At 40.1% G+C, this 27,696-nt stretch overlaps 2 protein-coding genes across 6 annotated transcripts; one reads left to right on the forward strand and one right to left on the reverse strand.

The window, feature by feature from the left end:
* Positions 1-16,553, reverse strand: LOC137268568 (uncharacterized). Its single transcript, XM_067803135.1, has 9 exons — positions 15,870-16,553; positions 15,253-15,429; positions 9,323-9,440; positions 7,147-7,314; positions 5,853-6,029; positions 3,876-4,037; positions 3,097-3,202; positions 2,271-2,395; positions 1-306 (listed from the first exon to the last, which is right to left on the reverse strand). Exons 1-9 carry the CDS (start codon positions 16,472-16,474, stop codon positions 37-39), a joined length of 1,908 nt encoding a protein of 635 aa, XP_067659236.1. The 5' UTR covers positions 16,475-16,553; the 3' UTR covers positions 1-36.
* On the forward strand, positions 13,239-27,665 carry LOC137268570 (uncharacterized). Of its 5 annotated transcripts, none has more exons than XM_067803144.1 (8): positions 13,239-13,327; positions 20,606-20,736; positions 21,344-21,478; positions 22,151-22,258; positions 24,564-24,674; positions 25,863-25,958; positions 26,329-26,463; positions 26,754-27,665. In XM_067803144.1, exons 2-8 carry the CDS (start codon positions 20,619-20,621, stop codon positions 26,954-26,956), a joined length of 906 nt encoding a protein of 301 aa, XP_067659245.1. In that variant the 5' UTR covers positions 13,239-13,327; positions 20,606-20,618; the 3' UTR covers positions 26,957-27,665. The 5 variants fall into 5 exon arrangements, with proteins under 5 accessions (XP_067659245.1, XP_067659243.1, XP_067659246.1 ...); XM_067803142.1 differs by having other exon boundaries at positions 13,308-13,550; XM_067803145.1 differs by lacking the exon at positions 13,239-13,327 and adding an exon at positions 19,798-20,026.
* The last annotated feature ends 31 nt before the right edge of the window (positions 27,666-27,696 follow it).

Genomic DNA, 27,696 nt, shown 5'->3' on the forward strand with positions numbered 1-27,696 from the left:
TAGACAATATGTGGATTTATTGGCATTCAAACATGATCACATTGTCCCAATGTATTTCCCAAGTCCAAGTAACCCGATGACGTAGGTGTAGGCTTCAGATGACCAGAAGGGGAAGAATTCGCCGTTGTTGTTGTAGCCGTGGAAGACGGTTGGGGTGTGAAGTTTCTCCGCCATTTCTTTGTACTCGTCCTCGGGGATGAAGCCTTCTACTCCCTGGATAAACTTCTCGTTGTGAATCTCTGTCCTGTTTATTCTCGTCCCATTGAATAACTCAAGTCTGTTCGTTGGGTAATAGAATCCGATTGTCTGTAAAGCAACATAATATGAAAGTGTGTGTTTGTGGAAAACCATCGTCATGAGTTATGGAACGATGTGATGCATTGTACAGATTTTCAGCTGCTAGACCTCGTTCCTGATCCGGTAAGGGTCAGTTATGGGTTGTATTCATACATGTTCTCTATTTAGAGAGAATGAGCAGGAAGGCAATGTAAGTAATGTATTCTCGCATCATCTGCATAAGCGTGGACCTTGATAGCATAGCTTTGACATCAAACAAACGATTATTGCTCTGAAACACACACACACGCACGCACACACAAACATCATGCTCGCACAATGAAAAGCAGGAAATACAACTGAAATAAGAAATGTTATAGCCATACATATATTTGGTTTAATGTACATAAAGGGAGTTAACTCTTCCTCCCCCAACTTACACTCATCCGTCATAAGTGGAGTGATCAATTTGTTTTAACTGGATTTCGTCTTGGTCACTGCGCACTTTATGCCCATAGTAGTATTATTGATAAAGAAATTTCACCTCTCCTTGACCAATGCTGTGAAACTGTTCAACAGTGGAGTGTCCCTGTTATATTAACATCAGGCAAAATTTTAGAACTGCCGTACTCGAGAAAACGACACATTCTCCTTTGTTGCAACACTGGGCCCCAACATCCTGTACGGGTCAGTCCAAAGGGTTGTATTAGAGCATGTTACTGCATCAGCGACAATCTAAGCATTCATGTTTGTCGTCCAGTAGAAACATTAAACCAAACATATGACTGTATTGCTTTTATATCGCTTTAACATTTCTTTTTCTCAGTTATATTTTTTATTGTACGATCATGATGTTGTGTGTGTGTGTGTGTGTGTGTGTGTGTGTGTGTGTGTGTGTGTTTGTTTAGCGCTATGTCAGCAGTGTAACAGTAAATGTAATGACTTAATTGTAGGATGTTTATACACATGCACATATGCCAATCTCTACTGGAGCTCCACGAGACAGTGTTCTTTCACCCTTATTCTTCATATTGTATACCAGTGACTGTGATTCTCACTACATGACGTGTTTACTGTCAGATGTGTGTGTTCCAAAACAAAAATTGGTTTCTTGGTGTTTTAACAGATATCATTAAGCAGCAGATCATTTCATATATTTAGTGAATACATATATAAACATTTCAATAGACCTTCTTATATTTATGATAATTCACCATCAATTCATGTGCTGGGCCCAAACAGACCTTCCTCTGGTCCAAGTCGGCCCACAACTATATCTCCACCACCACCTTACACTACATCGTAAGTCACCAGAATACGGGACTGTGTCTGACGATTCAACATTTGAACATCTTGACCTGGGCCTGTTCCTCAAAGCGATCGTGGCCCTATGACAGTCGTTAGTCTGTGTTAAATTATGTTAAAGATATGACTGTCATAGCGCGCTACGATCGTTTTTATGTGTGGGCCCTAGTTGAAAATTGATTATATCTGTATATTTACAATCACTCCTCTTATGTCATATCATATTTGATTTTCTTACCACAGTGATGCCTTTGTGCGGATTTGTGAACCCTGTTAATTTTGAAATACCCTGTAAATAACACCCTGCTATTTTCATGTTGATTTCACACCCAATTCCTAAAGTCTTTAATAATAATTTGATTCAAACATGTATCTATAATGTACCTTTGTCTCATTAAGTAAAACTAGTCTGTAAACAACATCTACACCACTTCTACTGTCACTGTAAAATGTACAGAAGCTTTTATCTCCAGATGTGATGCGCTCCCCCCCTGAGAGGTATCGATTGTAATTTTTGATAACTTGAAGTATAATAAGAGATATTCAGAAAGCGTCATAATTGTCAGATCCAGTAATCAGTTTATGGTCATTTTGTGTGCTCAGCTTGCAGTGATGCCACCGAACGAAATAGGAAATTAAGTCCGACATATGGTGAGGCAGTTATAAGAAATGCCAGATCGTTTACTCACGGTAGAGCCTTTGAATGATCCCGAGAATACAACGTTCCATGGCAGAAGCTGTTGCACCCCGTTGATGTTGTAGTACATCCACGTGGCCGTCAGGTTGGCAGCCCTCTTGACTTCCACAGGGGTATCTAGATCAGAGACGTGGAAGAGACGATATTATAGTGTTCTGGTGTCTGCAGGTGAACTGACATTTGAAGTCTTCAGTGTTTTCTTACAACCAACCAACTGTAGCCAGCGTTCGAAATATATGCCTGCCGTACCACCCGGGACGCGCCGGGACGGGTTACTTTCAGTACTGACTGCCAGATTCTCAGATTCACCAGCCCGATGGTCGGGTTAAAATGTGTTCATGCATATGAATTAATTCACTTGTGACAATAAAGGACGAATTTCGAATGGATGATAACCTACTTCGCTTGTCAAACCTGAAGTATTTGCGGGCAGGCAAGGTTTAGTCAGGACCGACAAGTTGTAACCAGTCCTGTCGACCGACAGTTTCTTACCCTGGTCAATAATATTACGACAAACAGTTTGAATGCCAAATAAAAAATACGTGTATGGCTCTAAAGGTTAATGTAGGAATTGTATTGCCAATACCATATATATGCCTTGTTCTCATAAACGTGACAAAGGGTGACAATGGATGTTAAATACTGTGCTATTTTCGCTTTGATCGCAGTGGCGTTCAAACTATCACATGAATTTCTCAGGATAAATCCAGAACCGTATTTGCACTTATAGGTTTTTGATGTACATTCAGATATTATCACATATCTAGTTACTTCAACAGAGATACAGAAGCTCCCCAGTGCAACATATCAAGGTCTACCTGGATCCCAGATCATGTTCCCTGTGTGCTGGTCTTGAGTCGTCCAGATGGTCAGCAGGGCATTCAAGGCCATCGACGTGGTGAATATACGGTCTTCGGGATCGGGCTACAGAACATCAAATATTATAGAAGATTGAATATGAGATTCAGACAAAACAGATGAGGTAAACAATCAAATTATCCATTTCTGACTCACCGCATGCTTCCTTTTCGCCAACATCAATATAAATTCTCAGTTGTAACATGAACACAACATGATACGTAGTTTTCATCCACAAATGAGATTTAGGGTTGACAGTCAACAAACTGCTGTGTAAAATGTGTTTACATAACATTACTTCCTCAATTTGTCTATTGTAATAAAAACCAAAAAAACCCCCCAAAAATCAAAAAAAAAAAAACCAACAAAAATAAACATGGCCGCTCTTCCCTAACCTATACACATACCCTCCAGGGTGTGCTCAAAAATCTTGATATAAAGTTTCAAAAGTAAAGGAGTTGATGGTAGTATGAAGATTACTCAGCACCCCAAAGTGGTGGCACCAAATGAATGATCCCCCAAATCATGTGGCTATGACACTATGTTAGAGTAGGTAGGTAGAGTGAAGTTCCTGTTCTATGGGATCATGAGCCCATCAATAAAAGTTTAATTTCTGTACCAAGAGAATAATTACGACGGGAATGTTCTACAAAGTGTTCTTGAGAACCGCGACTATTGGTAGTTATGCACATGACTTAAGTCATAACACGGTTAATAGCAACATATGACAGAAACGTACGTCGGGTTTGTTGTCGTAGTCTGTATCAGCATCACCGAGGAAGTCGTCGAAGTATAGAGTGGATAAGTTATACACCGAGGATGGTGTTCCCAGGGCAAGGATCCGCGGACTTGCGTATCTCCTCAGCACGTCCTTGAAGTCCTCCAGAACTTGATCCATGCCCTGCAATGTAATATGCAGTTTGCTTGAAGAAGTGGCTTGCCATAAAAGGTGACTATGCTTGTCGTAAGAGGCGACTAACGGGATCGGGTGGTCAGACTAGCTGACTTGGTTGACACACGTCATCGGTTCCCAATTGCACAGATCGATGCTCATGTTGTTGATCACTGGATTGTCTGGCTCGATTATTTACAGACCGTCGCCATATAGCTGGAATATTGCTAAGTGCGACGTAAAACTAAACTCACTCACTCACTCACTTGAAGAAGTGGCCATGGCGACCTGTCATCTTCTATTCTCTTTGATATCAATTAATTATAGTATAACACGCATACATGTTGTGTTTAAACAAACGCTACCGAGTTCTAAGTTCCATTCCGAATAGCCTAAACATGTTCTGGTTACCACTAACAGACGGACCTTTATCTAAATCATCTGAAACAGCTGTGACTATTTCATTCTAATCATCTGATACATCTGTGACTATTTCATTCTGGTCATCACTAACAGACGGACCTTTATCTTAATCATCTGGTACAGCTGTGACTATTGTATTCTGGTCATCACTAACAGACGGACCTTTATCTTAATCATCTGGTACAGCTGTGACTATTGTATTCTGGTCATCACTAACAGACGGACCTTTATCTTAATCATCTGGTACAGCTGTGACTATTGTATTCTGGTCATCACTAACAGACGGACCTTTATCTTAATCATCTGGTACAGCTGTGACTATTGTATTCTGGTCATCACTAACAGACGGACCTTTATCTTAATCATCTGGTACAGCTGTGACTATTGTATTCTGGTCATCACTAACAGACGGACCTTTATCTTAATCATCTGGTACAGCTGTGACTATTGTATTCTGGTCATCACTAACAGACGGACCTTTATCTTAATCATCTGGTACAGCTGTGACTATTGTATTCTGGTCATCACTAACAGACGGACCTTTATCTTAATCATCTGGTACAGCTGTGACTATTGTATTCTGGTCATCACTAACAGACGGACCTTTATCTTAATCATCTGAAACAGCTGTAACTATTGTATTCTGGTCATCATTAACAGACGGACCTTTATCTTAATCATCTGGTACAGCTGTAACTATTGTATTCTGGTCATCACTAACAGACGGACCTTTATCTTAATCATCTGATACAGCTGTGACAATTTTATTCTGGTCATCACTAACAGACGGACCTTTATCTTAATCATCTGATACAGCTGTGACAATTTTATTCTGGTCATCACTAACAGACGGACCTTTATCTTAATCATCTGATACATCTGTGACTATTTCATTCTGGTCATCACTAACAAACGGACCTTTATCTTAATCATCTGGTACAGCTGTGACTATTTCATCCGGTCATCACTAACATATGGATCTTTATCTTAATCATCTGGTACAGCTGTGACTATTTCATCCGGTCATCACTAACATATGGATCTTTATCTTAATCACCTCATACCACTGTAACTATTTCAGATGCCAGATAGGACTGTGGGATAGCCTAGCGTTTAAACCGTTGGCTCATCACGTCGACGATCCGGGTTCGATTCTCCACACGAGTACAATGTTTGAAACCCATTTCTGGTGTCCCCAGCTGTAATATTGCTTGAATAAAGCGGCGTAAAACCATACTCACTGACTCAGATCAACAGATTTAGCAGTTCATGGGTGAGTCTCATCAGCAGGAATATATACTGTGAAGCTTAACAAGTTTCATTCTTTTTGGTACACTGAAGGTATACGGAAATTTTGAAGGTGAATGGCTTAAATAACGTTTTGACAGCTACTGACAACACCTTATGAGGAAGCGATCCCCTCCTGTCCAGGGTTTCCTGTAGTTTGTTGTACGTCCTGGCTACAAACCAGTAGAACTCCATGACAGAGGGATAGTACGTCAACGCCAGGTCTGCTCTGTCAGAGAAGTTGGTCTGGACTTGGAAAGCGATCATCCTGGCCGTGTCGTTGTAGATGTTCTGAAATAGTACATGGGTCGTTTTCTGAACAAAACGATTTAACGCTTGCAATTAATTAAACCTTATAACTCAACGAATTGCGATATACAAGGAGATGTTTCAGGGACGAGTTAAGCATGTCCCATTCCACACAACAGTTGTCTAGGAAAACTGCAAATAAAGGTCAATCTGCCAACCACGTCCAGTTGTAAGGGGCCGTATGCAACATTAATAAAATTTTGGAATAAACCTTTGATTATTTTGAGTTTGTTTACTATGCTACCGAATAAACACTTAGCCATGCTGGATACTGATTAGTGCAGCTAAAACATATTTGCTTTGTTTGCAAAACAACTTTTACAGCATGTTTATTTTTTATTTTTTGAGTTTCCTAAATCTTTCATCCAATCACGATAATTTTCAAACTATTAAGCCACATTAAAATCAGTATTTGCTTTCCCTTTTCAAAATAAGGTAACTTGTTTTAGGACAGGAAAACATCTGTTTCAAACAAAGGCAATTGTCCTGAATAAAGGACATGGCTATTTAAATGATGCTTCGTTTTTGAAATGATAAATGTTGCCTTATCAAAGTGTGAAGGCTGTTCTTCGGAAAGGTTTAGAATTTAATTTTAACTTAATTGGTAATACAGAATGGCGCTTATTTTAGGCACTGATGTACATTAATTCAGAGAACCCTAATAATATGACAGTCGATGTGATATTGCCAAAGCTAAATTGTCAAGCAGAAATGTTTGTAGAAGTGAGGTTCAAGGTAATTCTGTTAAATGGGGAAATGGGCATTCATGAAAAGAATTTCTTACTCAATCAGTTTCGAAGTTACTTCACACTACGAAATATTATATTGCGATATACGGAAATACTCGCTGTAGACGTGCCAGAGGTGTGGCCTGTATGAGTGAGTGAGTAGGTGAGTTTAGCTTTACGCCGAACTCAGCAATATTCCAGCTATACGGCGGCGGTCTGTAAATAATCGAGTCTGGACCAGACAATCCAGTGATCAACAACATGAGCATCAATTGGGAACCGATGACATATGTCAACCACCTGACCACCCGATCCTGCTGTCCTGTATGAAAAAAAAGAACATATTTTTCACAACCATTGAACCACATTACCATTATGTCAGGGTCATCTAATAACGACGGTTCGAAGAGGCCGTTAATGATTCCATTGGTGACGCCAAATATGAAGTTGGCACACACAGTGACGTCTATATTGTTGACGTTGAAAGGCATCATGACTCCCTTGTCGTACCAGGTGCGTACCTCGTCTGTGTCCTGCACCTGTACAGGTATAAACATCGCTAACTTGTTGAAGAAGGAAACGGAATGTCAAAAACATTTCAAATATCGGAATGTATACTCTTCCCAAAAAGTAGGGGAACCCAAACTTTCAATGGGATAAGAAGTGTAAACGTTGACAAACGTTTCAAGAACACACATCTTATGAACGCACGCACCCCTATTACCACCCCTAAACACAACACATGATATGCATGTGCACAACGCAGTAGCCCCATACACGTGCATGAGGTCCCATTCTTGATTTTGACGATTTTCAAGAAGGTCGGGAAATCACTTTGAACATAAATATTAACACTCTTCTTGCATTACAAACTTGTTAGTGTGTAGTTGCTTTTCTAGTCGTTTGTTTTAAACTGAGAATCGAACACATGCAAATTATATGCACAAATCACAAATCGTCTGTCAAAAGCGACTATATTCCAAGTAGTTTTGGTTGTAAGGAAGTGCAAATGGTGATGCACTCTCAAAACATTCAGTGTTATCATATCAACATTGATTGCATCCGAGAAATCTCGTAAATATTCCTAATCGTAAGTAAAAAGACTGAAGAATATTTACCACCAACAATTGTCTTTTTCTGGATATATGGATGTACTTCCGGTTTGTAAATATGCTATCTATGAAAAAAAAAACAAGACTTGTAAAAAAATTGTCACGAGGTTCTCAAGTCACAATGTGATGATGTTTTGTTTTGATAACATGCTGAAGACTTTATTTCAGTGATATGTTTTGTGTCTGTGACGAAATCTATTTCATTTCAGTGCTGAAAGTCTACTGAGTCAAAGTTCCCAATAGTCGCCTCTTACGACAAGCAAAGATTTAACCAGGATCTTCACGATCATCGACCAATCCAGGAGCATGTGCGTGAACTACAACCGTGCAATGAACAGGCGATCCTGTCGGGTCACATGTGAAGCTTGATATAAAGGTAATGATTCTACCCCAGACTTTGTGAACAACTGTAAACGCTGAAGGCTAAAGATGGTAAAATATTTACAAACGAAACCCAAAGTTCACAAAGTCTGATAGATGAAAATACGAAACACATGAAGCTTTCTTCTTGGACTTTAATACTTCATCCTAAGATGGGAAAGCTACGTTACGCCAATATTTGTAATGACTGATTTTATCACAAAAAATATATATTTACATTTAAACAAAATGAGTTGGTTCAGGTATATTCTCTATATGCTATCCGGTGTTATATTTCGTACATGCTGAATAGAGGTATTCATCCTCCACTGTTTTAGATTAAACTGCATACACAGTTTCCTTCATGCAATATTATTTTGTCGTAGCTTACACATGAATGTCGCTTTCTGACTCTGTAAACGATATTCTACTATTTCCAATCGCTTACAAGCGATGCATTATTTTCAATGTACACCGCTGAAAATCGATGGAAGGGAGATAATTGTAAATTCGTTTAATTTGTGTCGTCTGCAAAATGGCGATTCGCCTCGCATTCAACAGAAGTGCTTCAAACAGTTCAAAATTAAAATTCAGGTGTTCGGTAAGATACATACGTTGTTCACTGGTCCCTCGGAGCCCATGGGCTCATGTACAACGTAGAATATATGCTAAGTACAATTTTTAATTTATGGGAAATTCGTTTCAATTTTGATGTTTTGTCCCCAACTTTGGGTACGTAATGGTAACAACATTTATGAAAAACGCAAAACATATTTTCGATCCATGAAAAAATCATTAGATTTTACCGCTGGTTGTGGTAAGTACGCATTACATAGCATTTAATTTACAGACGGAATATCCTTTTTGGGTTCATGCCTATGTAAGATGTCCTTCTACTGCTAAAGTCATCACTAACTATGGATTGCCAACACAAGTCTCAGTCAACTGTTGCCCATCCAAGGAAGCAATTCCTATGACAAACTGATTATCAAGAACCTTGCTTCATTCTATCAAAAGTCAAGGAGCCACGTCCGTGACGTGTTAAATCATCACAACAATAACAATTCTTACTCACCCATGTTGGGACAAGAGCGACATCGTGTCCGACAGCCTTCTCCTGCTCCAACCACGCTCTAAGGTAGTAGTAGCTCCTGGTGTCTATAGTGTTGACACGCTGGTCTCCGGAAAACGGCCTTAGGGCAAAGTAAACAGGAATACGTTAACGCCTATTTTGAATATGATTTTCTGAATGCAGATTACGGCAAATTCATTTTGTAGCATTGATGAAATCTAAGAACAGATATTATTAATGCATTTCTTCCTGGCAAAGTGTCATTCATCAAACGTCGGGATAGCCAACCGTAGTGTGTTGTATAGGGCTCAAATAGCAGAAAAATGACGTCATCAATTAGCTTGGAAAACACTATGGAGGTGACCTCATTTTCACCACGATCTTGAGTGGTTCTCAAGGTCATGGGTGTAGTTTGAGGTCAGACCCATAGCAGCCATACAGGCAGATCGGCAGGTTTCATCCGGTTTCATGTTATACATATATCAAAAACCCCTTTCATTTTGGATCATGCATCAGTTTCATTCCTGAATACACACCACATCCAGCTCTCAGAATAGAATGTATTTGTGACTATTTGGTTGTCATTGGTTGATATAAATGTCCCAACACAAGGCAGATGGAAGTACAGCAGAGTGACGCAGTGCAACGGCACTGGGCTCATAATCCAGAGGACCTTGGACTGAAACCACGCTCTGCTCTTTTTTGGAACACGAGAGGAGTTCTAAACCCTCAAGACTGGCACCCCCACCAGGGAGGAGGAGGAAGAGGGGACACCCATCAGAAAAGGGACTCCTCTAGCTCCACGAAAGTATGGTTTACTTACTACTGAGTCACACTCTGGCCTTTGTAGAGGGCGCCTAGAAGTCTTAGGTCTACAAGTCTTAAGACTAAGAGAATTGTCTTAGACCCCCTAAGCATGGAGTCCACGAAGCCGATTGCAGAGTCACTGACATATGTTGTTTTTTTATTCCTTTTGTTTCAGAACAATCATCCTCCGACCTCATTCTGAATGAAGTGGCGCAAACGGTTTCATGAAAACAGATTATTAAGTGTTTTCAATGTGATGTCATTCTCAAGAACTGGGAAGTCGATGATGATCCCTGGGTCGAACATGAAAAGTGGTCTGAAGACTGTCCCTATTTGACCCTAGTGGGAGTCCCTCGGACAGAGATGGCCCGCTAGGGTAGTCATGTGGATGTGATGTAAAACACAGTCTATTGTTGGAAAATAAATGAATATGAGAGTATGTCTGTGTTAGTTGTCTGTGTATAAATAGAGGTTTGATCATCTCATTGAGATAAGACAGAAATTGTTTTATAGAATTATGACCAGGAACGTGTTGAAACATTACGCATTTTTAAGGGACATATTAATGTTTCAAAACGTTAAGGAAATTCGACATTTTAGACATGAACAGAGAACAGATTCTTGCCGTCAATGGTACTATCAATAGGTTATTAAAAGGAAGATTACCCGTGACTCGATATGAAAGACGTCGTTTCCTGAGGAAAAATGATCAACATAACTATCTAGCGGTGTTACGAAGATTAGTTCACCCTCTGTGGACGACAGACAGCCTTTGGAAGAGTTTTTTCTCCAGTTACGTGCCTATTGTAGCATTTGTTTTGAAACAACAGTTTGTCAGTGCACTTAGAGATGAGACCATTCAAAATGCCTTGTTGTTCAATAGAGCATTGACTTAGAGCTATGGCTTCTTATGACTAGTAGTGATACTATAGCAAGCCCTAGTTAAGATATAAATGACCATGAGGACAATCTTGCTTCATTTAGTCGTGGAACAGTGACAGTGACACATCACCTCAAGCTGCTCCTGTTTTGGTACTTCATGAATAATCCACGATACAAACTCTTCGTACCCGATGCCGAAAAATGGACTCGGTTTTACATGCTCCGGGCTGAAGGGAAAGGAGATCCTTATCACTCCGGCATGCGTGGAGGAGAAAAATCTGCCATGATGTCTGTGGTTCGCTTTTTGGAACCTAATGCCCCAGGGTGGAAGAAAGAAAAACCATAAGAAACCTCAGAACAACCTAAAATTAATTTCGTGACCCGACTCAACAAGTGGTAGAACAGGTGAAAGCAAAGTTGAAGAGAGAAAGGCAAAGGGTCATCCAGCCAGGGGAAACTACCACGGAATCAGTGTCAAGAAAGAAAATGAAAATAGCTTTTTAGATAAAAATAGCTGCTAGAGAGGTTGCCACTCATTTACACTTGGACCACCATGCAGTCAACAACATGTCCTGTCTGCAGTGTCATGTTTGCAAGAAGGGATGTAATGATTAGACATGTCAGGAATCAACACAGACACGCACCACCACCACCACCATCACCATCACCCACAACAACCCACTACCCACCGCCACCATCCACCACAACCACAACCACAACCACCCACAACCACCCATGATGGCAGCCCTTGTATCGTGTCATTCAAAGCCATGTTTATCCCTACGTTGAATTTCATCAAGGCATTCCTACTGACCTGGAAAAGGATGAGTTTCTGAACCCCCATATGGTGCAATTCGTTGTTCTTGACGACTTAATGTCAACGGGGAGTTAAAAGGAAATGGGAGGAAGACACCTCTGATGTGAAGAGACCATATCCTTGTTCGAATGTGACTATTGTGGTCAAGTGTCAAGTAGCCATAACTTACAACGACATTTACACGTCAAGCAATGTCCTGAAATGGAACAGGATGATTATGAGGATGATGAATCATTAAGCAATGTCAACAACAGGAAAAGTAAGATGGCTGATCTCGAAGAGCAAGATATCCGGCAAATGTATTCACGTACACGTGAGCTGAATAGAGATGTACTGGATGAGAAACGCCAGCTGTACACGAAGAGAGGTTTTAGCGAGGACGTAATCCAAAGCAGACTGAAAAAAATCAACCTGGATCGCGTTTAAGGAGACGTATGCTCGCCTTATTACTTATATGTATCATATGCAGTGGGGTCCAAAGACACAAGGAATATTAACAGAAGTAAAAGATGTATCATGGTGTGCTCTCCAAATTGTACAAATACAATGATTGGGTGAAAGGGATGACTGATGATGATGATGATGATGATGATGATGATGATGATGATGATGATGATGATGATGGTGGTGGTGGTGGTGGTGGTGGTGGTGGTGGTGGTGGTGGTGGTGGTGGTGGTGATGATGATGATGATGATGATGATGATGATGGTGGTGGTGGTGGTGGTGGTGGTGGTGGTGGTGGTGGTGGTGATGATGATGATGATGATGATGATGATACAGAGCGCGAAGATGATGAAGCACCATAAGACAGTAATGATGTACAGTAAACTATTGGGCGTGCTCCTATTCTATAGTTTTACTCATTTGAAAACGGAGCTAATAAACCATGAAATCTATATGACTTTTGTGTTTCTTAATGTATGGTACCCACCTTTAGTCACAAAGTGCGCGCCAAGTGGACGATCCCCAGGGCGTTGTCCATTGAGCATGGGAACATGCAACTATTTACACCAATGCGTTGTCTGACATTTAAAAACTTTCCTGATGGAAGTCTTAGGAAGCGCACGTACATGGCAGCTATAAGACAGAGCAAAGCTAGATCAAAAGCTATACGTCACTATATGAATATATTCAAGTTATTCATTTATGTTTGTTTTAAAATGTCTTATCATGAGGCATTCATTCAATCCTATTTAGCCAGAGCAAATTCATAATTCCATCCTAGTAACACTGCGAGCGGCCTCGTACACATACACTCAATGCTGTCTGTCGCCAGTGTAACAGTCGACGGAAACATGATAGCCCCCTCGATAGAGCACATGTTCAAATGCAGCCTAGCATTGCTTTAAGCCGGCCCTAAAGGGTAAACTCGTTGAAACTCCTAATTGTATGGCAATTCTATCTAGCTAGTCTAGCAAGGGGCAGTTATCAAAGGTTTGTGATAAAACTTATTAGAGACTTGCGCCAGTCTACCCAAAACTTGTTGGCGCTAATTTGTGGCGGTGAGTGAGAGATACACAGATGTGTATTTTCATCTCAATTGCGTTGGTGACTGATTCATCCCATACAACCACAAACATATGCGGTTTGGGTTTTACATGTCAATATCATCTTTGAATTCACACCCCCGCATTGGATACACTTGTTTAGTGTGAAATTTGAAACAAACAGGATATACTATAATGATATGGAATGTAACCGTGGCATAGCGCTATTAACGTTACTGTAAGTCATTTTGATTCGCTTAAATATGTAGTATGGTAAATGTGTCCTCAAGCAGGTGAACTATTTACATATGTGTGTGTTTAATCCCTGAATATGCATGGATCAAAAACACACCACAGCAGGCAGAAAATATAACATGGGAGAGAACTTTTTGAGGAGATATCATATGACATCATGTGGCTGAGTGAGCTCTCTCGGCTGCAGGCTGTGAGTGCACCATGCCTCAACGGCGCACGCTTTGAGACATGCGAGAGAAAAGGTGATTGAGTATAGAAACATGTAAACATGGTGTAAAGACAAGTCAAGTAATTGTTGTCACCGGAATTCAAATGGAAACCGTATGAAACTGGTTTGTAGTCCAGTAAGAATTGATACTTGCTGATTGGTTCAAATGGATGGCATATAACGCCATTGCGTGATGTGTCACTGAGGCGCCTGAGTGAGTTCGATACTGTACTGAATGGCGTGATGTGATGGTGTGATGTGCATTACCGATTCCCACGGGCGGTACGCGGTCATCGACTTCCGCGAAATGAGGTCACGCAGGTGTATGATGACGTCGTCTGTCTGTTGTTTGAGCCCCTATACAACAGTAGTGTACTTCTACACACCAAGCAGGCATATCTCAAACCTCGGTATAGACATAATTAATGCATTTTTAACAGTAGAGTAGCATTGATCAAACCTCAGTATAGACATCAGGAATGCATTTCTACACATCAAAGTAGCATTGATCAAACCTCAGTCCAGACACCAGTAATGCATTTCTTCAAAGTAGCATTGATCAAACCTTAGTTTAGACATCAGTAATGCATTTCTACACATCAAAGTAGCATTGATCAAACCTTAGTTTAGACATCAGTAATGCATTTCTACACATCAAAGTAGCATTGGTCAAACCTCAGTCCAAACACCAGTAATGCATTTCTTCACATCAAAGTAACCTTGATCAAACCTTAGTTTAGACATCAGTAATGCATTTCTACAGATCAAAGTAGTATTGATCAAACCTCTTAGTTTAGACACCAGTTATGCATTTCTACACATCAAAAGAGTCGACCTACTTAAACCACAATACCTAAACCTCAGTATAAGTAACATCGATCAAACATCACTAGAGCAATCAGTAATGCTTTTGTAGATGTCATAGTGGCATCGGTCAACCACAATATAGACATCAGAAATGCATTTATACACGTCAAACGGAGGTATATACATCAGTAATGCCTGTCTACACGTCAAAGTAGCATCGATCAAATCTCAGCACAGACATCAGGAATGCATTTCAACACGTTAAAGGCACTGTACATTGATGCAATTACAGGTGACATGATAAATGTGTAATAATATATTCGCTAACGTAGCCAGTTCGCAGAATGATTACCAACGTGATTGTTTTCCTTCATGCAATCCTACAATTTTAAGGTCCTTTAATTTTTTGCTGTCATTTGTCAGAGATATTGCTAAAATCAATGTAAAACTGGCCATTTTCGAAAACATACCTTATTATTTGCAGAGATGAATGAGAGTGTCAACTGACTTTGGATTAATGGGTATATTACATATTGATCTCTAGACAGTAATAACGTCTTTAAAAGTGGACATTTGAGTTTGTCTCGTGGATTACATGTGCGACAATGCATTTAACTTTCATTATGTATATCTTGGATTTGATCTTAACTAAGCTTCAACATTATCTTACCTGTAAGCGTAGTACTTGAGAGCATCGAACACGGAGGTAAGGTTGGTATTGTGGGACAGCCATAGCTTGAAAGCTTCAGAATACTGTGGCATTTCGGCAAGGATCGAACCCAGGCCGATGTTTAGGAATGTGTCGTCGAAATCGGGAGGAATGTGGAACGCCAGCGTATATACACCCCTTTCAAAGGAAAGAAATATTCATAAGAGCAAACTGTTATTAACGCACCTATCGTTTTCACGATAGAAATATACATGTATTGTGATATTCTCAAGATGGGGCAGTGTTTGCTGATCATCACCAATGTGTGATGCTGAGATGAAATTACTACCGAGAACTCCAGGATTCCTCAAATAGTTTGCCCTAAAACCAGATCAATTTGCCCAGCCTTGTAAACTGATTGATACGTTTAGATCTGAATTCAAGATTAGGTGCCACCAGAAAAGTAATTATCTGACAGAATATGCGTCTTTCCGACTTTAGGATCCTGAAATGTTTTTTACTCACCGACACTGACATGTAATGGTTAATATTATATACATTTCAACACGACACATATATCATACATGATTGAAGTGACTGTCTCTGAAGCGATGTTCAGCACACAAAACCCCATGTACCTTATATTCATGAGCTCGTGGACGATTTTGTCTACATTCTCGAGTCCAAGTCTTTCAAGGAAAACGTAGGTTGCGTTTAGAGGAATGTTCTCTGTCAGCTTGATCGCGTCATTGAGGTTCACAGGGTAGCTGTTGTATGCGTTGGTGTCCTTGTTAAAGGTCTGAGGCCAGAAGGTCATTAAGGAATTGGAATAGTTTACATTCAAATCATGATGACGTCTGATGGCATTGATACCATTCGTCAGCATATCAGATGTATTGTTATACCACGGCTTGTCCAAATATCGTCTCGTCTCAGCCACACATGCGGTGATGTATGCCGTCGCGAACATATTATTGTCGAAGATGCCAAACACTTCTCTGAAAAGCGCATAATCAGGGTCACCATGGAAATTCATCTTAACATCACTCGGCCATATGCCCTGCTCTTCGTCCCATTGGAATGGTGGAAACGCGTGCTTTGTTTTTGGGACCTGCAGATCGCGAACTTCATACAGTGAAAGTTGAGCAGATAGCAATAAGTCTGCCTTAGTTGGCTGCGCAATGCAGGGCAGAACGAGCCCGGCTATGCAGAAACCGAGGTAAAAGAACTCCCGTACAATCATGGCAGCAGGTTCAGTTGAACGTGTAAACGGTACCAAAGTCCATAGACAGCTGTTTATGTAAATATTCTTATCTTATCATGTCGGTGCTATTCCAACCACTTTCCAAGTAATGATATCAGTAATGACCTCGGTCGTGGATTATTATTCATTTTTAAAATGAGTTTTATTCGAATACAGATTGATTACACTTATTCGGATATGTTATTGCTGTTCACAATGAAAATCCAGATAAGCTTCTTGAAATTCAGTTTTGATAGACAGATAGTTGAAAAGAATCATTACTCCGCCTGTCAGATTTGCTATTACCTAAGCGTTACTCATTTCCAAAATGAATTTCCTATTTCTGACACTTATAAGCCCCAGTCATGTCCCGAAGAAGTGGAATAAATTGTTATAAATATTTCATTGGAGTGGAAAACCAGAAAAAAGTAAAGCGACTCTGATGTGTACATTTGTGAAGCACGGTGTGTTTCGTATAGTTGAAGCTGTTTCCTATGTAAAATCATTGAAGTTAATCTGATCAGAAAACTAATAGTATTGCCATGCTAGGTAACTTTGGCAACACCTTTCCAGGTAACACATTAAAATGTGTTTTGGTTGTATGCTGCCTTTGCCTTTCAAAAGTACTCAAAGAATAACCTGTCTTTACAACGTAGACATCAGTATTGGTAAAGAGATTATATTATATTCTAAATGATTTGATAGAAACCCACAGCCTTTGTGTGTCACTTGAGCAGTACACTGCATTTAAGTGAGGTGCAATGTTTTACAATGTTATTTTTCATGTAAGCGATACTCTCTTTACACTGAAACACATGAAGGAGAAATGTGTTCTCTCTGAATTGTACTGAAATATATTTGTAAAATGACTTTTTATCAGACCCATGAAAGTCCCGGGGTAGAAAAGACTTTCAACAACCCATGCTTGCCATAAAAAGGCGACTCTGACTGTCGTACGAGGCGACTAACGGGATCGGGTGGTCAGACTCGCTGACTTGGTTGACACATGTTATCGGTTCCCAATTACGCATATCGATGCTCATGTTGTTGATCACTGCATTGTCTGGTCGACTCGATTATTTACAGACCGTAGCCTAATAGCTGGAATATTGCTGAGTGCGGAGTAACACGAAACTCACACCCGCACACACTTTTTATCAGCTAACTCATTTTCTTATCAACTTAACTGGTTGTAATTTATGTTATTATTTCAGAGTGAAGTTGGAACAATAACCAAGTCATTTGGGGGGTGTAAGGAAATATCTATGCTGAAACTTCTCTATGCTGAAACTTCTCTATGCCAAACTCTAACCTCCATGTATATTATCCCCACAACAGCCATTACTGGTAGCACAAATGAAAAAGCTGTGATCGATACAAGTGGATTTTGTACCATAATTGGTTAATGTACATATGTTGATTTCTATATAAGCTCAGTGATTTTGATTTGGTGATCATAATAATTCTTAATTACTAGTACTTAATGATTTGAAGTGTCTGTATTAAGCCTATGTATGTTTAGAGCAGAATGTGAGTGAAACTGTCTGTGAACGAGTGTGTGCCAGTGTTGAGGAGAAAATGAATTCTATTAGAGTGCCAAATACTATACATAGAATATTAATCCAGTTAGCATATGCATATGAACTATGCTTAACATACCTTTTTGCTTTATGATCAGTTATTATCTTCCTTGGTTATTCTGACTCTTCTCAGCTTATTTGGACCAAGCACTTTCCTGGGTGTCTTGTTTTGTACGCAACAGGGACTCAGAAATAAGGTATCAATTACAGAAAAAGTTGACATATATTCCTTGAATGTAATGTGTGTGTTTAGAAAATAAATTTTGTCAGATGACAATACACTATCACATATAGATTTTTGATTGGGGAGAATCAATCTCTGTCTGTCAAAACCCACATCGAATTGATGACATATAGACTCAGGGCATGATAAGTTCAATACCGGGACATTTCCTTCCCAAATGTCAGGTTGTAACTATTATAGTCTTATATGTTTCATTATGAGATCGCATTAGACTCAATGTTGCATATTCACATTAACACGAACGAAGCTACATCATTGCTAAACATGGAAACGGGTGATCGAACAACAACAACAACAACTACAACAAAACTACAAAACAAACAAACAATCCCACCCCACCCCCCAACACACACACACACACACACACACACACACACAACACACACACACACACACACACACACACACACACACACACACACACACACACACACACACACACACACACACAACACACACACACACACAAACCACCCCACCCCTACACACCCTCCCCCCCCCAAAAAAAAAGTAAATAAAGAAAAGAAAAGAAAAGGCTAAAAACAAAACAGAAACAAACAAACGAAGAAAAAGAAAAAGAAAACGTTTGAGATCAGCGATCAAAACAACTGAATACCAAGTGCATGTCGTTAGGACGGAGATAAGATCTAACATACTCGATATTACGTCTGCTAAGCAAGCATGTTTCTTCAACTGTCGCTGTTTATTAAAATTGTGTAATTCAAAATACAAATACTGTTGCTAGTTCACATGTGTTTATTACTGACCGACAAAACTGTGTTTGTACATGTACATATACACACTACCGAATCTACGACAGAGTATATGTTTACATACACCAGCGGTCAATATATCCTCTCAAGGACGCTATGGCTGACCTAGTTCAAAGCGCGGAAAGGCGCGGTGACGTCATGATCCTAGCAGTGTTGATTTTCCCCGTACAGATCATTTGAAGTGTAGATACAACATCATGGGGTTAGTTTAAGCCGAGTGTAAGTTGAAGTAAACTAGTTGACCAATAGTTGCTGGTTTGTATATTCAAGCATCATATAACTCTTGTGTATAATGTAAGATATGTCATAACTCTTGTATATAAATGTAGGCACTCTCCGTTGTGACAACGTGTCGCCTTACTCAAGTACACTCGCATAGCCAGACTGGTTAGATATTTCCCCACTTGTCAAATGACTACTATATATAGCTGCTAGTCTGGTTGTTTATACTCATGTAGGGGCACGACTAAAATCGCAGTTGGAAAGGATTTTATGAAAATAGAATTTAAATACATTACTTTTATGATGTATGTTCATAAAACCTTCGACTGCTGTGAGTCCTATTCTGTGAGATTCAAACACTACAACACTACATTCGTTCAACTCAGTCGGTGTTTGTTGTAGTCGAAAGCCCTTGACTTGTCGGTATGTGTTCCAGACAGCAGAAGGGATAATGTTATTGTGTTTTGTAGATATATATGAGCCTTTGCCGCGGTCTTCCGGAGTAGGTATCCACCTGTCGCAGCGCTAACCTCGTGTGACATTGGCGTCTAAGGACATTTCTGTGTGCCGGTAACTGACGTGTTCGGGACACTGTAAACACTTGAAGGACATAATACATGCGTGGATTTGATTCCATGATCAACGTTGACATCGATTATCCTATACAGTTACTACGCATGATGGAACTGGGTTAACTGGGTTAACAATACACAATACACGACGCTAAATTGAGGTCAGTCGTTCCAGGGGTAGACTGAGTCATAACCGTTCGCCATCCAACCGCGTGTGTAATGTGCAGTCGCGTGTCTTATGGGGGTAGCCGTGTGTGTAACGGGTAGTCTTACCACAGCCATTCAGCACAGGGATGACAAAGAATGCCATACTTTGTCCTGTTTTCCGGACAACCTGCACTACAAAGCGTGTATGTATGTCCATACGATGGCATACGTGAACTAAAACAGACGCATGCATTACACGGATATTCAAAAATGAACACTGAAGGTTGTTTTCCAGTGTAACAAATATAGATCCTATATTCACTACGCTTCAGCTTTTTGGGGGGTAATTATGTGAAACTGATACGAATTCCCAGGGAATGGAGCCACGTGGGTTTTTCCGATGTATTATTAGTGCTTATCTGGGATTGCCGCTTTTCCCACCCTTGCCATAGAGATACGTCGTGATCATATCGGACAAGAATACCAGGTAATGTCCGTCTTCTAATTATTATGACACAGTGAGCAGAAGGTATGACATTTTCCGCTGGTTACATCGTAGCAGCAGATATTTGAAAGTTTGTCCTCTTTTTCAGTTGAAACAACAAGATGGAGGAAAAGGCGAAAATTGTTGTGGGGATGACAGGCGGGCAGGCCACTAACAGCTTTGTGGCGGGGCAGGTTGAAGGCGGAATGGGCAACACCTATCACGCTCCCCAGCACCATGGTAACTATGATAATTGTTAAAGACGGCCCCTTTCATAAGTAATGTAAACAGTGAGGTAGACTAGTGGATAAATCGTTACGCTGAAGATCCGGGTTCATGGACATGGGTACAATGTGTGAAGATCGTTTCTGGTGTCCCTGCCGTGTTCTTGTCGGAATGTTGCTGAAAGGGACGTAAACCTAAATTCAGTCAAATCAAAGTCAGAGATGTTTATTGTATTCCAGGTCTTCGGATCACATACATTGTACGTACATTCATTATACAACCGAATACAGCTTGCATACAGAGATGACATTGTCAGATTTATCTGAATGCCACGCCTAGACATTGCATTGTCAATGTATCGTGATTGCTTTAAGTTGATACAGTAATTATAAATATACAGGGATGGTCTAAATTCTACAGTTGGTGATTTGGAGAGGTAAAAGTCTGGAATATTTTGTTTACGAATCATTTATTTGATGTAACAGCAGACACAATACAGATGTATATCACGCTGTCATAGCTGAAAACGAAATCTACATTATTTCAGTGATTGAGGTAAACATTAAATATGTGTCTCTTGGCTACAATTGCTTTGTTTGTAAAACACCGAATATTTTTTCAGTGGAAAAGACATTTCACAACAATATGAGCGGAAGCTCTGGGGTGACGACGGTCAACGAGGTCACAGGGAACACGGTCAATATTGGCAGTGGCAGCAATCCCACCCAACAACCAGTGTCTCAAGCAACATCGACAAGTAGGCCAGCTTTTCTTGTTTAAATTAAAAGAAATGTTTCTTCTTATGCGTACAACTGGCCAGCATTTAGGCGTAAAATTGTTAACAGTCGATGTGCGATTGTCCACTTCGTGTAGAAAGCACCAAATATATATAGACACTTAAGAAAATAATGCTTTACTCAAGATTAATAATAAACGTACAATTGCACTGAGATAAACGTGGAATAGAAAACACCGTGTGTATAATATACATTAATAACACTATCGACAGTGAAATAATTTTCAGGTAATATTCTTCTTTCGGTAATCGTTGTGAGACGTTCATGTGATACCTTTGTGTCTACTTACCTGGGATGGAATTCGAGTCGACATTTTCAAGCAGCATTCACGATTAAAGTTCAAATACATTAATCACAATGAAAAAGTTTCCAGTTCGCTGTTTATTTTTTAGGATGGCATTTCCTTGTGTCTCTTGGTGAAAAACGGTGCCATCTATGCTTATTGAACAATCATCATCAAAAGCGCAAATCCCGTTCATAATCACGAGCAGTCTTTGTTGAAATAGCCAGCTCATTGTATGATCCAAATATCAAAACTATATATTACGCATACTTGGTTGATGATCCCGTTGGAATAGCATATATGAATACTAAAAGGGCTCATAATCACAAGTTAAGTTCTTTTATTTCAGGAAGTCAAAACATCACAAACCAGGATAATACAGGTAATATGGCCACAGGTGACAACCACAGCGGGGCCATGTCTGCTTCAGTCCATGGTCCGACTAGTCGCATGACAGGTAAGGCGTCTCACATACATACATGCACTACCTTGAGAAATAACAGTATTGACCTTGTATGTACATGTGAACAGACGACACCTTAGACGAACACGCACGCTCGCACATTCACACGAACTCTTTAACATCTAAGCATATATACACACATACTCAAATACATTACACACATTAAATACATACACTCATTAAATGCATACACATATCGCACACATGCGCAACATACCATACATGCATACATACACACACGCACGCACGCACGCACGCACGCACATACATACATACATAGAATTGTCCAATGATCAGTTGTGTAGTCGTGTTATCGCGACAGATCAACCATCACTTCGAAGAGCAGTCACACGAATGCTGTAATTTCTTTGAAGATTCCAAAGTGGCAAACAAGGCCAAAGCGTCAGATCTGAGATCTAGAAAACAAGGAAAACAGATATGCCTCTGTTAGGTACTCTTGCGCAACACGGCGACATAGTTCCTGAGTAGGCAAGCAACTTGAAATCGTCATTAGAGCAAAGTGCTACAAGCACACAAGCGCGAGCACACGCAGAGAGAGAGAGAGAGGAGGGAGGAGAGAGAGAGCGTGAGAGAGGTAGAGAGAGGGAGAGAAGTAGAGAGAGGGAGAGAGAGAGGGAGAAGAGAGCGTGAGAGAGGTAGAGAGAAGGAGAGAAGTAGAGAGGGAGAGAGAGGGAGAGAGAGAGAGAGCGTCAGAGAGGTAGAGAGAGGGAGAGAAGAAGAGAGAGGTAGAGAGAAAGGTAGATAGATAGAGAGACAGAGAGACAGAGAGGTGGAGACGTCTAATCGAGTACACCAGTTCCTTTTATTTAACACCTGAGGCGTGTATTATTTATCTGAAAATCGACCCATATTTGATATTAGTTTCGTGTGAATTGGAACATCCATTCTCCATATGATTGCATTGTGCACCCATGCAAAACTGTCTGGTGCATCAGATCTTGTCATCAACCGCTTTCCTATGAACAATCCACTCGCAACTCTGTTCTCGATAAGTTTTCACTGATAATTGTATAAATGCATTCAGTGATTCACGACATTAGATCGGACTGCTTTCCAGCACAAACACGCACGCAAAGAGAGAGAGAGAAAGAGAGAGACAGACAGACAGAGAGAGAGAGAGAGAGAGAGATAGAGAGAGACGTATGTATTATTTTTCTGAGGTTTCACCCACATGAAACACGGAAGCTATTAACTTTCTGATAACAGGATACATTCATGTAATCTTTCCTAGAATTGAGTCATATCACCGTGAATCCATTTTCCGTGTATTCATTGATACATGTATTTGTTTCTTGAGAAGTGGAACACCCATTTTCAATGTGATTGCATTGTGCACCCATGTGCACCCAAGTTACACAGACCTATCTGGTGCATCAGATCGTATCATCAACCACTTTCCACTGAGCGATGCACACGGTACTTTGGTCTCTATAAGCTTCCACTGATAACTGTATTAATGCATTCAACAGGAAACATAATGCATTTCCCAGGACCACCTACACATACATCGAGCTTATTGTATACGACATGCAGCTGACTTTGTTTGAAGTACAAAAGTCGATGTAAATGATATCCTGCAAACAATGGAAACTGTGAACGAGCTCCACGTGTCGATTACATTGAATATAATGAGGTGGAGTTGCGTGGCGGTGCGAATGGTAAACTGTAAAAGATTTAAAAATGTATCCTCAGTAACGTGTGCTCTTGGGAATAACCTTTCCCGGGAAATGGCACTTACCCTTTCGGAGAAAAGTAAATTTAGAACTTCGTCATGGAAATAAATATATCTCCTTGTCATACTTCGATAACTTCAAAAACAAGGGCTGCGCTCACGTTGCTAAGCCCGCAGCGAACCACAAGTGAAGGGTATTTGTTCCATTAATGGTAATATTTCATATTCTACTCTCAATTAGGTTAAACCAAGAGGCACATATTAAGAGGTTTAAAGTGAGTATAATGTAAGAAGATCGTAAAATCGTTAATGTTAGGCCCAACGTGTAGTTTTATATGTTTGATTTCTCTATATCTCACACCAGTTATTAACCATTACTTTGTAACGTCAGTTGGGTATGGCCTGCTTTACCTTAAATATAATGCTCACGGGTTAAACAGGAATTAATCAAGGAACTTTATGCTGATGCAATGGGCATTCCGTATATACTTATATATATTCAATTTAAAGTACAGTACAAATCAAAGTAAGCTAATGAGAATTCAGTACAGTACAGCAAATTGTATCCCACTGTGGTCATAATGGGGATGTTCTGTTATATTACAGGTAAACCAATGGCAACATTTAATGTGACAGGCGTAGCAGGAAGAGCAAAAGTTAAAAACTCAAGTGTTGCAGGTATTCAAGGAAGTGACAAAGGGCTCCAAATACAGAAAGGTATGTATTGTTGTTTTTTGGATATAATTCTTATCATTCTGCATTTCGACACAAGAGAATTCATATGTACGCTGCATGTGTACATTATGAGCTGTTCAATGGTCACGAGGGGTCCATGGGTTCATGTACCCTCGAGGTTTCTTTATGGAAACAAACAAACCTCGAGGGTACATGAGCCCATGGACCCCGAGGGACCAGTGAACAACGTATTTATCTTACCGAACACTTGAGTTTTAATTTTGAACTGTTTGAAGCACTGCTGTTGAATGGGAGGCGAATAGTCATTTTGCAGACGACACAAGTTAAACAGATTTAGAGTTACATCCCTTATAATAGATTTTCAACCGCAAAACATCGGTAATTTCCGTGCTTCCTGCGTGATTCAATGTTATTCGAGAAAAAAAGTACTACTAAGAATCACCAGAAGAGTTCGGTGTACATTGAAAATAATACCTCGCCTGTAAGCGGGGTACATTGAAAATATTGATTATCGCTTAGCCAATCAGAAAGCGACATTCATGTGTGAGGTAAGATAATTTAACATGCCACATGTCTATTAGTGCTGGAAGAATTCTGAATGACCCCTCTTACTCGATTTTACTCCAAATCTGACAACTCACTAATCTCTCTTTCGTTTGCCAAAGTCAAAGGAAAATTAAGCAGCTACATGAAATTCTTCAAAAGAACAAACATAATTCATTCAAATGTGTGTTTCTGTATCCACAGACCCTCGAAGGTCACGGGGTAGAATAGGCCTTCAGCAACCCATGCTTGCCATAAAAGGCGACTATGCTTGTCGTAAAAGGCGACTAACGGGATCGGGTGGTCAGGCTTGCTGACTTGGTTGACACATGTCATCGGTACCCAATTGCGCAGATCGATGCTCGTGTTGTTGGTCACTGGATTGTCTTGTCTAGACTCATTTACAGACCGCCGCCTTATAGCTGGAATATTGCTGAGTGCGGCGTAAAACTAAAGTCACTCACTCACTCACTGTATCCACAGGAAATAGTTGAGAGAGAAAACATTACAGCCATGTGCTTTGGTTTGAAACTGAACACTACGCTTATTCAAACAGGACACGCCGGTGAAAAAATACTCAGTCATGACGGGATTATCAGGAACACATTCCATTTGGAATAGAATTAAATGTTTCTATGTGCTGAGACCTGTTAACTGTATTCACAGATATCAGCAAGATGGAAGTGACCGGTGTCAAGGACGATGCTGAGGTCGACAATTCTGTCGTTGCCGGTATTAATGAAGGTCAGATGGGATCTATTGGTGAGTTTACCGACTCGCTAGAGCACACCCTCCTATAATATTCTCAACCATTTTATTTAACCATTTTATCGGTTCACAGAGATTTACCACATGCTACAGACGCGACTCACGCATCCTACCCCGCATACAATATAAACATGTCTTCATGAGTCACCATCAGTGGTGTGATGTCCTGTCTGACAGACCACGACATTTACACATGCAGAATGCTTATCTGTCCGAAATCTAAGGAGAACTGACCAATATCTATTTAAAGTAGTCATAACATGTTAGACAATCATTGATATCGAATGTGATGATCAACTCAATAGTTTTTACCTGTAAACAATGCAAGCCTTAACAACATAAATTATTTAATCTTGTTTTCCAGAAAACAGGCAGCAAACCTACAACATTGGAAATGCCCAAGGTGTCGTTGGTGGACAGGACATGCGAGGTGCATCTGTGAATCAGGGAGGGTTTACAGGGGGAAGGTCAGGACACAGTGCATACTTCGAAGGAAAAGGTAAAACTGCAGTCAATCTGCTTTCAGATTGTTGCTGCGAATATACGTCTTATTCTTTCATGATCAAGTAGGTGCCAACGGATTAGGAAATATGCGTACATCTTACTAAAGACTAGAACGTTTTCCAATCGTAATTACACATACTTACATACTGAAACTAACATAGATTATGTGTATATACATTAATAATACTATCGAAACAGCAGTGAAGTTTCGACGTAGGCTGAGACAGTGTTGGTTAAATTGGTTTCAATTAGGGAACATAAGTACACATGTGGTTACATTTTCAGAGCTTGCAGACATCACTGAAGAAGACATCGTTGGCCTTCTGCGGGAGAAGAAACTAGCAAAACACATTCAACTATTCCAGGAAAAAGGCATTGATGGAGATTTGTTGTCTCAACTCACAGATGGCGAACTTATAGATTTCGGGATTGGCGAATCATTTGAAAGGAAGAAAATACTGAATCTGAAGAAATGTCTTCCGAAATAGCACATCTGTTGATTCACTTCCACTGGAGGTCATGTGTGACTCGTAATGCGCTGTTCTTGTCAATGTTGTAATAAACGGACTTTGCTTTCATTCCGGGTTGATTTCTTTCTGACCAGATCATACAAAGGAAATTTAGCATTGTGCCATCACATGATCTGTTGCTGGATTAAACACAGGACTTGAAACCACAAAATCGAAAATCGAAGTTAAAACGGCATCTAGAACATCATCACTGATATCCACTAACTATTTAGTACTGTGCCGTGAGAAGAGAGTATGTGTAGTGAATGCATGTCATGCCTCGATGGAAATTGATAGTGTTAATGCTGTGATAACAATACATGTTTAAAGGATTTGTGATTAAACAATGACATGGCTGAAATCTGGACTACTTCGCACACGCACACGCACGCAAACGCACGCACACCATGCTTATCAAAATACCTTCGCGTTATGTTACACATTCAAAACAAACTACGATGATATGAATATTATAGGAAACCGAACTGACAGAATTAGCGCCAGAAGAATCGCCTGAAAAGCTTCTGTTGGGAGCAAGCACGTGAATTGTTCAGCAAAGGTATTTGAATAAATGCACTAATGGTACTAGGTTTCATATATTAATTAGAAATGTTAGCTGTCCCTCCTCAGCAAATCACCTCTCTCTGACTTCTACAATGGTGCTGTTCCAATAAATAAAAGTATTCAATTTGTGTTTTCTTGATGTAACCCTACTTCTG

The sequence above is a fragment of the Haliotis asinina genome, chromosome 16, assembly GCF_037392515.1.
Source record: "Haliotis asinina isolate JCU_RB_2024 chromosome 16, JCU_Hal_asi_v2, whole genome shotgun sequence".
NCBI classification, from domain to species: domain Eukaryota; kingdom Metazoa; phylum Mollusca; class Gastropoda; order Lepetellida; family Haliotidae; genus Haliotis; species Haliotis asinina.

Excerpts from the sequence above, each read along its gene's own strand:
- LOC137268570 (XM_067803144.1), top strand. The coding sequence starts at position 20,619 with ATGGAGGAAAAGGCGAAAATTGTTGTGGGGATGACAGGCGGGCAGGCC. Across the intron at positions 21,479-22,150 it reads GTCTCAAGCAACATCGACAA|GAAGTCAAAACATCACAAAC; the intron begins GTAGGCCAGCTT and ends CTTTTATTTCAG. Across the intron at positions 26,464-26,753 it reads TGCATACTTCGAAGGAAAAG|AGCTTGCAGACATCACTGAA; the intron begins GTAAAACTGCAG and ends TTACATTTTCAG.
- LOC137268568 (XM_067803135.1), bottom strand. The coding sequence starts at position 16,474 with ATGATTGTACGGGAGTTCTTTTACCTCGGTTTCTGCATAGCCGGGCTC. Across the intron at positions 2,396-3,096 it reads GAACATGATCTGGGATCCAG|ATACCCCTGTGGAAGTCAAG; the intron begins GTAGACCTTGAT and ends TCTCTGATCTAG. Across the intron at positions 307-2,270 it reads GATCATTCAAAGGCTCTACC|ACAATCGGATTCTATTACCC; the intron begins GTGAGTAAACGA and ends GTTGCTTTACAG.